Below are 13,801 nucleotides of genomic sequence, written 5' to 3'. Positions count from 1 at the left end.
AACTGATCTTGCAAACAAAAAGGGGGATTTTCACCGACTGAAATAAATCCAGAATTCGAAGGGTTAAACGCAATGCTTCTTCTCAGACTTGGATTATAAACAGAGCAAAATTAATATTTCTAACCATTGAGGAGCAGCGGCTGAAGGCAAACTAACAGTAACCGGGGATCCGGACCCCATGCTGGGCTGATGCCGGTTGAAGGCACCGATGAAATGTGCGATCAGGGGCCGGTTTGGTTTTATTAACTTGCGATGCGGTGGAAGCTCTGAGACTGGCGGAGTTTAACAGCTTGGGGGCGCTGGGCGGCCGGTGCCAGTGCTCGGGCAGACGGTGCAGGAGCCGGTCGTTCTCTGCTCTCCTGCGGAGAAGGGGGGTGATGGATGGATGGAGGGAGGGGGAGCTCTTCGCCCGTCTCTCTCCAGACCTGGGACTAGCTGAGTAGCAGCGGCGGCAGGAGCTGGCGATCTGTGGGACTGGGAGCGGCGGCTCGGGAACCGGTGCTCTGTCTGTCTCTCTCACCGACTCCTCTCTCTCTTTCTCTCTGTGTTTTATGGACAGGCCATGGCCACCTTGGTCTGCAGGGTCCAGTTTCTCGACGACACCGATCCGTTCAACAGCACCAACTTCCCGGAGCCCACCCGGCCCCCGGTCTACACTTTCCGGGAGGACATCTCGCTCATCAATCAGATCGCGGGTCTGCACCGACTGCTCCAGGCACCGCACAAGGTAAGGCACCAGGGGCACCGAGCCGGCCGCTCACCGGGGGTGATGGACCCAGCTTGTGGAGGGTGTGTGTGTGTGAGGTGGGGTTGCGGTGGGAGAGTTATTGATCAGCTGTGTGTGTTTGGGGGGGGGGGGTGGGGTTATGATTAGCTGTGTGTTGGGGGGGTGGGGGTTATTGATTAACTGTATGTGGGGGGGGGAGAAATTATTGATCAGCTGTGTGTGTTTGGGGGGGGGTTATTGATTAGCTGTGTGTGTGTGTGTATTGGGGGGGGGGTTATTGATTAGCTTTGTGTGAGTTTGGAGATGGATTATTGATTGTGACAGAGTCTGTAACTCTCGTATTGGATTGTTCAACCACCAAAGAACTCAATTCAGGAGTGAAAGCAAGTCTTCCTCGATTCCGAGAAACTGCCTATGATGATTGATCAGATTTGTGTGTGTGTGGGGAGGGGGTGGGGGGGATTGATTAGTTGTGTGTGTGTTTGGGGGGATTATTGATTAGCTGTATGTGGGGGGGGGGCTGATTAGCTGTATGTGTGTGTGTGTGGGGGGGGAGGGGATTGATTAGCTGTATGTGTGGGGGGGGGAGGGGATTGATTAGCTATATGTGTGGGGGGGAGGGGATTGATTAGCTGTATGTGAGTGGGGGGAGGGGATTGATTAGCTGTATGTGAGTGGGGGGAGGGGATTAATTAGCTGTGTGCGTGTGGGGGGAGGGAGGGATTGATTAGCTGTATGTGGGGAGGGGATTGATTAGCTGTGTGATGGGGAGGGATTGGTTAGCTGTGTGGGGGGGATTGAGTGGGGAGGGGTTATTGATTAGCTGTGTGTGGGGGGAGGGATTGATTAGCTGTGTGTGGGGGGGATTGATTAGCTGTGTGTGGGGGGGGGGGTATTGATTAGCTGTGTATGGGGAGGGGTTATTGATTAGCTGTGTGGGGGGGAGGGAGGGTTTAGCTGTATGTGGGGAGGGGTTATTGATTGTGTTGGGGGATTATTGATTGGCTGTGTGTGTGTGTGGGCGGGGTTCGATTGGCTGTGTGTGTGTTGTGTGGTAATTGATTCTGTGTGTGGGGTGGGGGGGGGGGAGTATTAGCTGGCAGCCCCCGTTACATGGATCCCGGGGAGATGGTGTTGAACCGAGTTGATATGAAGCTCAGCGCCCGCGGGGCACTTCGGTGCGGGAGCCTCGGGCGGCATTTCCTGTAGTGTTTGAGCCCCCCAGACGACACAAGTCCCTCTCTCCCTTCGGGCTCGGCACCAAGGCCAGCATTGCCTCTGCTCCGTGCTGCTGACGGGCTGTGTTGGGTGCAGAGTGACCGGGCAGGGCTCAGTTACCGTGTGTTGGGTGGAGGTGAAGGAGCTGCGCTTTACACACTGATCCTCTTCCCATCTGTTCTCCTCCATAATCTCCCGTGTTTAAACAGCCCCAGCGCCAGCTTGCCTTTTCTGCATTGTTTTAATACTGTCTGATCGCGGACTCCTCTAACACCACCCCAATCCCCTGTCTATTATCTCCGTCCGCCCCCTCAATGCCTTTCACACTTTCGCCTCAATGTTGCTTGTTGCAACTTGTAAACAGGTAAAAGCAACATCGACCTTGCGAGTGAATGTGCCGCCTGCCCCCTCCCTCCCCGAGGCGAGGTGACCCCCGGGTGTGGGGTTTCGAACTTTTGCCAATATTCTACCTTCTCTGTTTTAGCCTTTGTTTTTAATCACCCAAGATCATCATCATCATAGGCAGTCCCTCGGAATCGAGGAACTGCTTTGGAGGCATTTCGGAGAGAAGGTTCACTAGGTTGATTCCGGAGATGAGGGGATTGACTTAGGGGGAAAGGTTGAGGAGGTTGGGCCTCTCTCTACTCATTGGAATTCAGAAGAATGAGAGGTGATCTTCTCGAAACGTATAAGATAATGAGGGGACTTGACAAGGTGGATGCAGAGAGGATGTTTCCACTGAGGGGAGAGACAAGAACTAGAGGGCATGATCTTAGAATAAGGGGCCGCCCATTTAAAACAGAGATGAGGAGAAATTTCTTCTGAGTGTTGTAAGTCTGTGGCATTCGCTGCCTCGGAGAGCTGTGGAAGCTGGGACATTGAATAACTTTAAGACAGAAATAGACAGTTTCTTAAACGATAAGAGGATAAGGGGTTATGGGGAGCGGACTGGGAAGTGGAGCTGAGTCCATGATCGGATCAGCCATGATCTTATTGAATGGCGGAACAGGCTCGAGGGGCCGTATGGCCTACTCATGTTCCTATTTCTTATGTTCTTATGTAAGACTTGCTTCCACTCTAAGTGAGTTCTCAGGTGACTGTACAGTCCAATGCAGGAATTACAGTCTCTGTCACAGGTGGGACAGACAGTCGTTGAAGGAAAGGGTGGGTGGGGAGTCTGGTTTGCCGCACGCTCCTTCCGCTGCCTGCGCTTGATTTCTGCTTGCTCTCGGCAACGAGACTTGAGGTGCTCAGCGCCCTCCCGGATGCTCGTCCTCCATTTTGAGCAATCTTGGGCCGGGGATTCCCAGGTGCCAGTTGGGATGTTGCACTTTATCAAGGAGGCTTTGAGGGTGTCCGTGAAACGTTTCCTCTGTCCACTTGGGGCTCGCTTGCTGTGTAGGAGTTCTGAGTAGAGTGCTTACTTAGTGAGTCTCATGTCGGGCATGTGGACAATGTGGCCCGCCCAACGGAGCTGGTCAAGCGTGGTCAGTGCTTCGATGCGCTCGCGTCTCCCCCACTGCTTGCTGTATTCTTTCGGTAGATGATGTTCAGCATCACCCCCTCCCTGGGCCCTGGGTCAGCCCAGCATCTGTACTGGGATCTGTGCACTCACTGATGCCGGAGTGTGTGTCTGGACTTTGCATAACTTCTTGGTGAAGATCTTGCGAGATAAATTGTCTCAAGGGGGCTGGATTCTAATAAGTTGTATATTGATGAAAGCATTTATTTTACAGGCCAGCCACTACTTCCAGTGCTGCCTTGCACCGTCACTTTGTGTAAGAAAAAAGGTATTGGATTTATATAGCGCCTTGCACAACCCTTGGATGTGCAAAAGCGCTTTACGGCCAATGAAGTACTTTTTGAGGTGTAGTCACTGTTGTAATATTGGAAATATGTCAGCCATTTGAGCAAACTTAAAGAAACATTTCATAATTGGCATTGCTATTTGGAATGGTTTTAAAATAAATAATCCCAGCTGGCTCGAATGCCAGCAGTGTGTGGCCAAATGGAGTAGTGAGTCACACAGAGCAGGACAGTTCAGAATTCAGTCTCCATCTGTGGTGAAGTAGCAGATTTTCAGATGGGGCACTACAACTGGCCTCTCGAGCTGGTGGAGAAGGGAAATCAGTCAGGGTTATCACTACTGTTTACTGTGGCTCAGTAGATAGCATACGCGCCTCTTAGTTAGAAGGTTGTGGGTTCAAGTCCCACTCCAGGGACTTGAGCACAAAAATCTAGGCTGACACTGAGAGACTGCTGCACTGTCAGAGCTGCCATCTTCCAGATGAGACATTAAACCAAGGCCACATCTGTTCTCTCAAGCGGATGTAAAAGATCCCACGGCACTATTTCGAAAAAGAGCAGGGAAGTTATCGCCGGTGTCCTGGCCAATAGTTATCACTCAATCAGCATAACAAAAACCAGATTATCTGGTCATTATCACATTGCTGTTTGTGGGAGTTTGCAATGCGCAAATTGGCTGCCATGTTCCCACATGACAACAGTGACAACACTCCAAAAGTACTTCATTGGCTGTAAAGCGTCTTGAGATGTCCAGTGGATGTGAAAGGCGCTATATAAATGCAAGTCTTTTTACTTCTTGATAGCCAGTGAAGCCCACTGGAAAGAATGCATGTGTGGGCATGAGTTGAGGCCAGGATTGGCTCTCATTCCCACATCATTGCCAGGATTGGCTCTCTCATAGCCCCATCATGGACTAACTGGTTGGCATTCACTGTTCAGTTTCATACAAAGAATAGCCATTTAGCTGACGTGCTGGTTGGCATCTAGTATTTGTAGAACCACAAGTCCCCAAACACCAGAGAGGGTGGGTAACCAGAGAGGGTATATTTTTTTCTCTGGGCTCAATCACTAAGTCTTCTGCCTGCAGCATTTTTGTTTAATGTGTGTGTGATGACCCTTGAGGTGCAATAGTGGCATGCATTGCTCCAATATCAATTTAAACAGGCGATTATTGTTCTTCCAGGAGTTGCATGCCCAGAATGAAGGCAATAGAGTGTGTGTTGTCAGCATTGTTTCACACTTAGCCAATAAAAGGAAATAAAGATTTCAAAAGGCCTTTGTAATTCTTTATACTGCATGCAGCATAATGTGTTGTGAGTGTTAGGTTTTTCACATTAGTGAATCTTCTGATCAGAACTCTCCCAACAGTGAGGTCAGAGAACATTACATTTTATTTTGATGCAAAAATACTAGTGTTGCTCATGAAGGGTTAACACCTTGAAAAGCACATATTATGTTCTTCTGCTTACAAGGTAGAAATGAATAATAAATATTTAACCACGGTGATGAGGGCATTGTTGTGTTCGACTCATCGGGTTGTGTGCTAGGCACATGCTCTCATTATTTCTAATGTACGTTGCTATTGGATGCAGTCTGAGTTGTATGAAGAGCTACATTTGGCTACAGAAGTTATTGAGAAATACATTGTATGAAAGTGCTCTGAAACATTTCAACATGAGATATTATGTAAATACAAGCATCTTTAACTTGCCTTTTCTCGAAATGCCTTCCCGCCCCCTTCCACAAACTCTTTGTTCCTCTGATTTCAGCCTCTTGCACATTTCCCCATCTCTTCACCTCCCTCCCCCTCCCCCCACCCCCACCCCCCATTGGAATTCCCTCTGTAAAACCCTTCTGCCTCCTTTTAGACACTGCCTTAAAGCCTACCTCTTTGACCAGGCTTTTGGTCACCAATCCTAGTATCTCCTTTCACTTGATGTCCATTTCCGCACCACCCCCACCCCCGTTCTACCCCTGAAGTGACTTGGAATGTGTTTTTACATTAAAATAATTATTTAAATGGAAGTTGTAGGACAAATTGTAGGTATGAGATCTTCAATTGCATGCCCCCACCCCATACTCACATACACGAGGTGTATCCTTGCCCAACATCTATTGTATGAAAAGTGCTGATCAGAGAGGAGCCTGCCCATATTTTAATCATGTATTAACATTTGGGGACATCGTTGTCTTAGTGTACTGAAAGTGATGCCTCACGGTGGGAAGGATGGGTATTGGCTGTGATATGAAAGAGTTGGGTCAAGATCCTGGTGTTCACTACCAACCCCATCATGGGAGCACCATGAGTGGTCAATACAAGATTGCAACAGTTCAAGGGGAAGGCTCCAGAGCACGTCGGGGGAACTAGGGGTTGCAAAAAAATGCAGCTTTCGCAGTGAAGCCCATGTGAGAATTCTGTTCCTTGGCAGGGTGCTTTTGAAAAAGTTTATGGTTAAAACCAACACTGACCTGTATCGGCATTCTTATTTAAAACATTCTCCTCAGCAATTTCTGATAATTAAAAATCACACTGGCAATAGGAGGCCAATAAACAGTGTGTTATATGGCATCCTGTCTTCTCCCCCATCAACATCATAGTGATGTGAAAATATAGCTCCTACTTGTATTGCTGAGAAAATAGACCATCGCTTCCTTCAGTTATGGTGGCGTTAATTTACTTGTATCTCCACTAGACCCTCTCAACTTTAGTCTCTTTGTCTTTTGTGCTATCTCTTTAAATACATTTGTAGGGCTGATTTTAGGTGTGAGTGCCTCTGTCCGATTCCTTTTGTATTTTCTTGCTGTAAAGTGAGCAAACATAAGAATTCTATGGAGGTAGGGCTATCCCAGCATCCATAGCTGTTCTGAAAGTCCTTTATTAAAAAACTATAGGCTTGACTTTTTTTCTTCTTCAATTTTCTGACCTCCATCTTCTTCCCTGAATCTGTTGTAGTTTCACCAAGCTATCCAATACCTTGCCCCAAATGACCATTCGTGGTGAGTCTAGATAGTGATTATTGTCTGCAGAAGGCAAAACCAACTAAAGAAAGAAAGAAAGACTTAGATTTATATATTGACTTTCACGACCACCGGACGTCTCGCAGTGCTTTATAGCCAATGAAGTACTTTTGGAGTGTAGTCAGTGTTGTAATGTAGGAAATGCAGCAACCGATTTGCGCACAGGAAGTTCCCACAAACGGCAATATGATAATGACCAGATAATCTGTTTTTGTTATGTTGATTGAGGGATAAATATTGGCCAGGACACCAGGGATAACTCCCCTGCTCTTTTTGGAAAAAGTGCCATGGAATCTTTTACGTCCACTTGAGAGAGCAGATGGGGCTTGGTTTAACGTCTCATCTGAAAGACGGCACCTCCGACAGTGCAGTGCTCCCTCGGCACTGCACTGGAGTGTCCACCTAGATTTATTTTTTGTGCTGAAGTCCCTGGAGTAGGACTTGAACCCTCAACCTTCTGTACAATCCTGTCCTCTCTTGTCAATCAGTGTATGTTTCCTTCAGCTAGAGTCACTGGCTAGCTCTGCAGTAAAGGAATTTTCTCCATCCTAACCAAGGTGCTAAGACTAATTATAGCACTACTTCCTCCTTTAGCTGAGATTGGTTAACTCTATACAACCAGGGATTGAGCCTCCGAACCTTTATCTGGCTCGGCTATTACCAACTTTAAACAGTTGAGTCACTGAGGTACTAGTCCCATACTTCTAACTAGGTCTTTGAATACCACTGATGCTGTGAATTTGTGATTTACAGATGTAGTGAGATAATTGGGCACAAGATTGCAATCTCCCCGAGTGATTATGCTCAGTAGGAGAGAATTGGTAGTGGAGCTGTGTCAGAACTTTGTTTTTGTTATAATTGCTAATGTTGTGACTCTGCCACCAACAATCTTAACCAATATCTAACCTAGAAATCACTAGCTTCAAGCAGTGCCGATCTTGTGGTCATGCTAAAATGTGAAGTAGTATAGTAGACTTGAGCTGCTCATTCCTGCCCACCTGCAGCTTGACATCATTGCTCAGCCAGTGTATGGTACTTCTGGATTGCAACACTAAAAGAAAAGGTCCCCTGTAAACTTCCTTCAGCTAGTTAGCCTACACTTGCATTGTTTAATAAAGTAGTCTTTTTAAGTGAGACTACAACTGATAATTATATAGTGTTTTTACGGTGCTTCAGAGGCATTGGGGCGGAGGGCAGGGGTGGGAGGACACTGAGCCAAAGAAGGAGATATTGGGGATGACCAGAAGCTTGCTCTGAGGTGGATTTTAGAAGATGTAAAAGGAGGGCAGCAAGGCAGAGGATTTGGGGAGGGAATTCTAGAATTGTAGGGCCTGAATTTCTGAAATTTGGATGCCATTTGTGGGGTAAAGGAAAGGGGGAAGGTGTTTGTACAGAAGGTTGGAGTTGGAGGAACAGAGTTAGTGTAGGGGGTGTTGTATTGTTGGAGGATAGAGACTAAGATGTTGAGGGCACAGATTGATTTAAACACAAGGATGAGAATTTAAAGTTTGAGGCATTCGGGAGATTAAGCACTAGTGTAAATCAGTGATGACTAGGATGATGGATGCGCAGCAACTATTGTAGGATAAGCTATGGGCAGCAGACTTCTGCATTAACTGAAGTCCCTGGAGGCTGGCAGGAGAGATTGGAGGAGTTGGGATAGATCTTGACTTTGTGCGGTAGCGTAAAATGGGTGCTAGTGAGTCGGCAGCCCCTTTTACATCTCTCCTGATTTTTAAAATTCCATTGAAGTCATTCAAATGACAAATGATGGCTTTATGAATTAAGGCTCTGCCCAGTGTGGTATGAAGTGCTATTAAGCAAAAGGGTACCTTGTTTTAGTGCTGGTCTGTGCTGAACTAGCTGGTCACCTGGCAGTATGGAGAGTGGAATATCATTTAGGGTTTGTACCCCCTCAATTGCCAGCCAGTGAGCCCTTTTTGCAAAGTGCTGTTTGATTAGGGAAACACTGGGTTTAATGTGTGATGCCTAATGTGGACCATTGTCTTGCTGACACTGGACAGACTTGCACTTAATGAACAGCCACTGGGGTGAGGTACCAACCAGAGAGCCGCTGGGACCTGTGAAATTGCACTCGAGCAAGGGTCAGTACCTTAACCAGAAAAGGGGAGAAATTTGCAGGAAGGGATGAGTCAGAATGTGTAATTGTACAAATCAACAATGGCTTGTATATACCCATGTCAATCGGAGATGGCGAATAAGTAAAGGAGATCTCGATTTGGACTCTGATTTATCAAATTATTGCCTGCATCGCTATTAAATTGGAACTGAAACGGTTAAGTAGACTTATTGTTTTACTCTCTTAGAACTGGGGAAAAAATACATGATCTCATCTTATCAGCAGAGAACAAACCTGTCAACAGGCAAAAGCTTTAGAGAGCCAGTTTTATTCAAGTTGCGGGAGGGAGGCAGCTTTGCAGTACAGGAAAGGGATGGGGGATATGTTCCTACAGAAGTCACTGCAAGGAGGACTAAAGGTATTTTTATTAGTGTCTCCTTCCTCTTGTCACAGGGTTTAATATAGGACAGCAATTCAGTGGGGAGGTTTAAAATGATTGAATCAAAGATCACCTTGAACGCCAGAAGCACATAATGTATGTTGAGAGACAAGGTTGTTTGGACAAGGAGATCTGGAGGAGAATAGTAGAGAGTTCAGTGGCAAAAAAAGCTTCTGAACATTTTTCTGCATGTGTAATTTTATATTTGTAATGGGAGATCGGAAAAAGTCAGTCTGCATTCCACCTGTCCTCCCTGAATTGAAGTGCCCCACCACAACACATCACTCCATCTAACGGTCCAGCCTTGCACAAACTTACCCCACATCCAATGGCGCAAATGCATTGAGTGATGCATGGTTCGCGAACTGGAACCCACCACCACCCAAAGCGATGACTTCCTGCGGGCTTTTCCTTGCTTTCCTCCCCGACATCATTTATCCATTCCTTCCCCCATCGTTTTTGTAGAAATTTTGTTTTGAGAGCACTGCTGTTGGCTGTTAGCAGGCTATTTGTCCATGTGGGGGACTGCTGTCACAGGACCGTTTAATCTTATCCTCATGACATTCTTGTGCATGTTGCAGTGAGGGTGTGGGGGGAGGGGAGAGGAAAGGAAATGAGGGCAGGGGCCACGGATCAGGACTGGGGTTCCTAAATGTTGCTGCATTTTATTGGTGCAATTACATTTTCAAATTTTATTTTGCTCGTGAGGAGAGTTCTTTAGCTTGTGATGAGGGAAGCCAATGTTGGCAAAGGGAGCGATTCTTCAAGAGGCTGCAGGTTATTGCTTCTAACTAGTTCTGAGAATATGATTGCTCCTTCATAAGATGATTCATAATTGTTCAAACGATGGGGCTATTACCTCTTCCAATCTATTGACTTCCACTAAATTACTGATCTACTCACTGGATTTCTTCCTAGTTCCATGAGCTGGAGAGTCTCCAGAAGGCCATCAAAAAGCTGTCCATGTAAAGTGATGTTGGCCTAGATTTTCACTTGGCATAACTGTACTACCCAATAAAAGCTGGCAAGTAAAACCCACTCCCTCTGGCCAATGACCACATTCACATTTACGATTATTGGAGAAGGGCAATGGAGTTATCCATTGTTTTCAATGCCAGCCAGAGGTGACCCTGCCATACTAAATATTTAATTTGTTTGTAAATATTTTCAATGTTTTCGTGGCTCTGGTCCTATCTTAAGAACCATCACTCATTTGGATATTCAAATGATATTGGTTTGGGGGAGGGGGAAACTTAAACTTAAAACTAAAAGGGAAAACAAACCCCTGCTTTCTGGCGAATACATTCATTCATTCTACCTTTAAAACACAAATTTGAATATTTTAACCTGTGCATTAATGGTATGTGTCAAATGTTAAAATACTAGGAAATTGTTGTGTTCCTAACACAGATGAGACTGCACACAGGGAGGTTAAAGTAACAGTGACCTCCGTCTTTATTAAGACACTCCAGAGTGAGTAACAGGCCTTAGGGGCCGGCTTATATACAGTGCTCCCAAGGGATGCTGGGATCCCTTGGGACTTCAGGGGATGAGCTCCCTGGTGACGGAACATGAGAGTGCATGCTTTACAGATACACAACATCACTCCCCTCCCCAAAGTCAAAATGAAAGCTATTTACAAGGTGAGGCGGTCGGGAGTCTTTCTTTCCCTGGGGGACTGCCTCGGTACAAATGTCTGTCCTGGTGTGTTGGCTGTGCCCTCGCTGGGCTGGCGTGTTGTTGGCCCTGCAGGGCTGCTGGGTGAGCCTGGGCTGTTGGGCGTAATGGGTTTGATTTCCTGGTCTGGCATGGTGTCGTTGATCCTTTGGGTGTGTGTTGTGGGCTCAAAAAAGGTGGTGTCTGCTGTGGGTTTTTCAGAGCAGTCTGTGAACCGCAGCCTAGTTTGGTCCAGGTGCTTTCTGCAAATTTGTCCATTGTCTAGTTTGACTACAAACGCCCTACTCCCTTCTTTAGCTATCACCATGCCCGTGATCCACTTGGGACCATGTCCATAGTTTAGCACATACACAGGGTCATTCAGATCAATTTCCCATGACACAGTGGCCTGACCATCGTTTACATTTTGTTGCTGCCGCCTGCTCTCTACCTGATCATGCAGGTTGGGGTGAACCAGCGAGAGTCTGGTTTTAAGTGTCCTTTTCATGAGTAGCACAGAGACACCCCTGTGAGCGAGTGGGGTCTCGTGCGGTAGCTGAGCAGTACTCTGGACAGGCGGGTTTGGAGTGAGCCTTCTGTGACTCGTTTGAGGCTCTGTTTGATTGTTTGTACTGCCCGCTCTGCCTGCCCATTGGAGGCTGGTTTAAACGAGGACATGTTTGATCCCATTGCGGGTCATGAATTCTTTAAATTCGGCACTGGTGAAACATGGCCCGTTGTCACTGACCAGTATGTCAGGCAGGCCGTGGGTGGCAAACATGGCCCTCAGGCTTTCAATGGTGGCGGTGCTTCCCGACATTATTTCACATTCAATCCATTTTGAAAAAGCATCCACCACCACCAGGAACATTTTACCGAGAAATGGGCCTGCATTGTCGATATGGTTCCTCGATCATGGTCTGGAGGGCCAGGACCACAAACTTAATGGTGCCTCTCTGGGTGCATTACTCAACAGAGCACATATGCTGCATTGCGGTACACAGGACTCTAAGTCAGAGTCGATACCGGGCCACCACACATGGGATCTGGCTATCGCTTTCATCATTACTATACCGGGTGTGTGCTGTGGAGATCCGAGATGAACGTCTCCCTGCCCATTTTGGGTAGCACTACACGATTACCCCACAACAGGCAGTCTGCCAGAATGGACAGCTCGTTCTTTCGCCGCTGGAACGGCTTGATTAGCTCTTGCATTTCAACGGGGATGCTGGCCCAACTCCCATGCAGTAAACAGATTTTTACTAGGGACAGCAGAGGATCTTGACTGGTGCAAGTCCTAATCTGGCGGGCCGTGACAGGTGATTTATCATTTTCAAATGCTTCCATGACTATCAACAAGTCTGCGGGCTGCGCCACTATCAACAAGTTTGCAGGCTGCGCCATTTCTACCCCCGTGGTGGGCAATGGTAGCTGACTGAGAGCATCCGCACAGTTCTCGGTGCCTGGCTTGTGGCGGATGGTATAGTTATACGCTGATAACGTGAGTGTCCACCTTTGTTTGTGGGCTGAGCCATTAGTATTTATCCCCTTGTTTTCAGCGAACAGGGATGTGAGGGGTTTGTGATCGGTTTCCAGCTCAAATTTGAGGCCAAACAGGTACTGATGCATTTTCTTTACCCCGAACACACATGCTAATGCCTCTTTCTCAATCATGCTGTAGGCCCTCTCGGCCTTAGACAAGCTCCTGGAGACATAGGCGACAGGTTGCAACTTCGCCGCAATGTCAGCTTGTTGTAATACACACCCGATTCTGTACGACGACGCATCACATGCTAGCACGAGTCTTTTACGTGGGTTATACAATACAAGCAGCATGTTTGAGCATAAAATGTTTCTGGCTTTCTCAAAAGCAATTACTTGTTTTTTTTTCCCCATACCCAGTTCTCACCTTTAGGCAATAACACATGTCGGGGCTCTAAGAGGGTGCTTAACCCCGGTAGGAAGTTACCAAAATAGTTGAGGAGTTCCAGGAACGACCGCAGCTCTGTGACATTTTGTGGCCTGGGCGCATTCCTGATAGTCTTTGTCTTGGTGTCTGTGGGCCGAATGCCGTCCGCCGTGAACTTTCTCCCCAAAAACTCCACTTCTGTTGCCATGAAGATGCATTTCGACCTCTTCAGCCGCAGCCCTACGCGATCCAGTCGCTGGAGGACCTCCTCCAGGTTTTGTAGGTGCTCGACGGTGTCCCGACCCATGACCAATATGTCGTCCTGCAAAACCACCATTCATGGTACCGACTTGAGTAGGCTCTCCATGTTTCTCTGGAAGATTGCTGCAGCCGACCGAATTCTAAACGGGCATCTGTTGTCGATGAACAGTCCCTTGTGCGTGTTGATGCAGGTGAAGCCCTTCGAAGACTCCTCCAGCTCCTGCGTCATGGAGGCCGAAGTCAGGTCGAGCTTGGTGAACGTCTTGCTTCCTGCCAGCGTCGCAAATGGGTCGTCGGCCTTAGGTAGCATGTATTGGTCCTGTAGCGAGAAACAATTAATAGTTACTTTATAATCGCCGCAAATCCTGACCGTGCCATCACTTTTGAGTACTGGAACAATCGGGCTGGCCCACTCGCTGAATTCCACAGGGGAGACGATGTCCTCGCGTTGCAGCCTGTCCAATTCGATTTCCACTCTCTCCCTCATCATGTGAGGTATCGCTCGCGCCTTGTGGTGAATGGGTCATGCCTCTGGGACCAAGTGAATCCGTACCTTCGCCCTGGAAAAGTTTCCAATGCCTGGCTCAAAAAGGGAAGGAAATTTGTTCACAACCTGGGTACATGAGGCCTCATCGACGTGATAGCGCTCGGATGTCATCCCAGTTCCAGCGGATTTTGCCCAGCCAG

General features: G+C 47.5%; 1 protein-coding gene across 8 annotated transcripts in view; it reads left to right on the top strand.

Annotated features, from left to right (window-relative positions):
• The first annotated feature begins 320 nt into the window (after positions 1-320).
• The window catches only part of fhod3b (formin homology 2 domain containing 3b), a 679,123-nt gene continuing 665,642 nt past the window's right edge, over positions 321-13,801 (top strand). For all 8 annotated transcript variants that reach the window (XM_070880475.1, XM_070880473.1, XM_070880474.1 and 5 more), the window contains exon 1: positions 321-727. In XM_070880475.1, coding sequence (XP_070736576.1) covers positions 563-727 — 165 coding nt within the window. In that variant the 5' untranslated portion in view covers positions 321-562. The remainder of the gene's footprint in view (positions 728-13,801) is intronic.

Source organism: Pristiophorus japonicus, chromosome 5 (assembly GCF_044704955.1).
Source record: "Pristiophorus japonicus isolate sPriJap1 chromosome 5, sPriJap1.hap1, whole genome shotgun sequence".
In the NCBI taxonomy this organism is placed as follows: Eukaryota; Metazoa; Chordata; class Chondrichthyes; family Pristiophoridae; genus Pristiophorus; species Pristiophorus japonicus.
The sequence above is the reverse complement of the archived record's forward strand: the minus strand, read 5'-3'. Positions and strand labels throughout refer to the sequence as shown.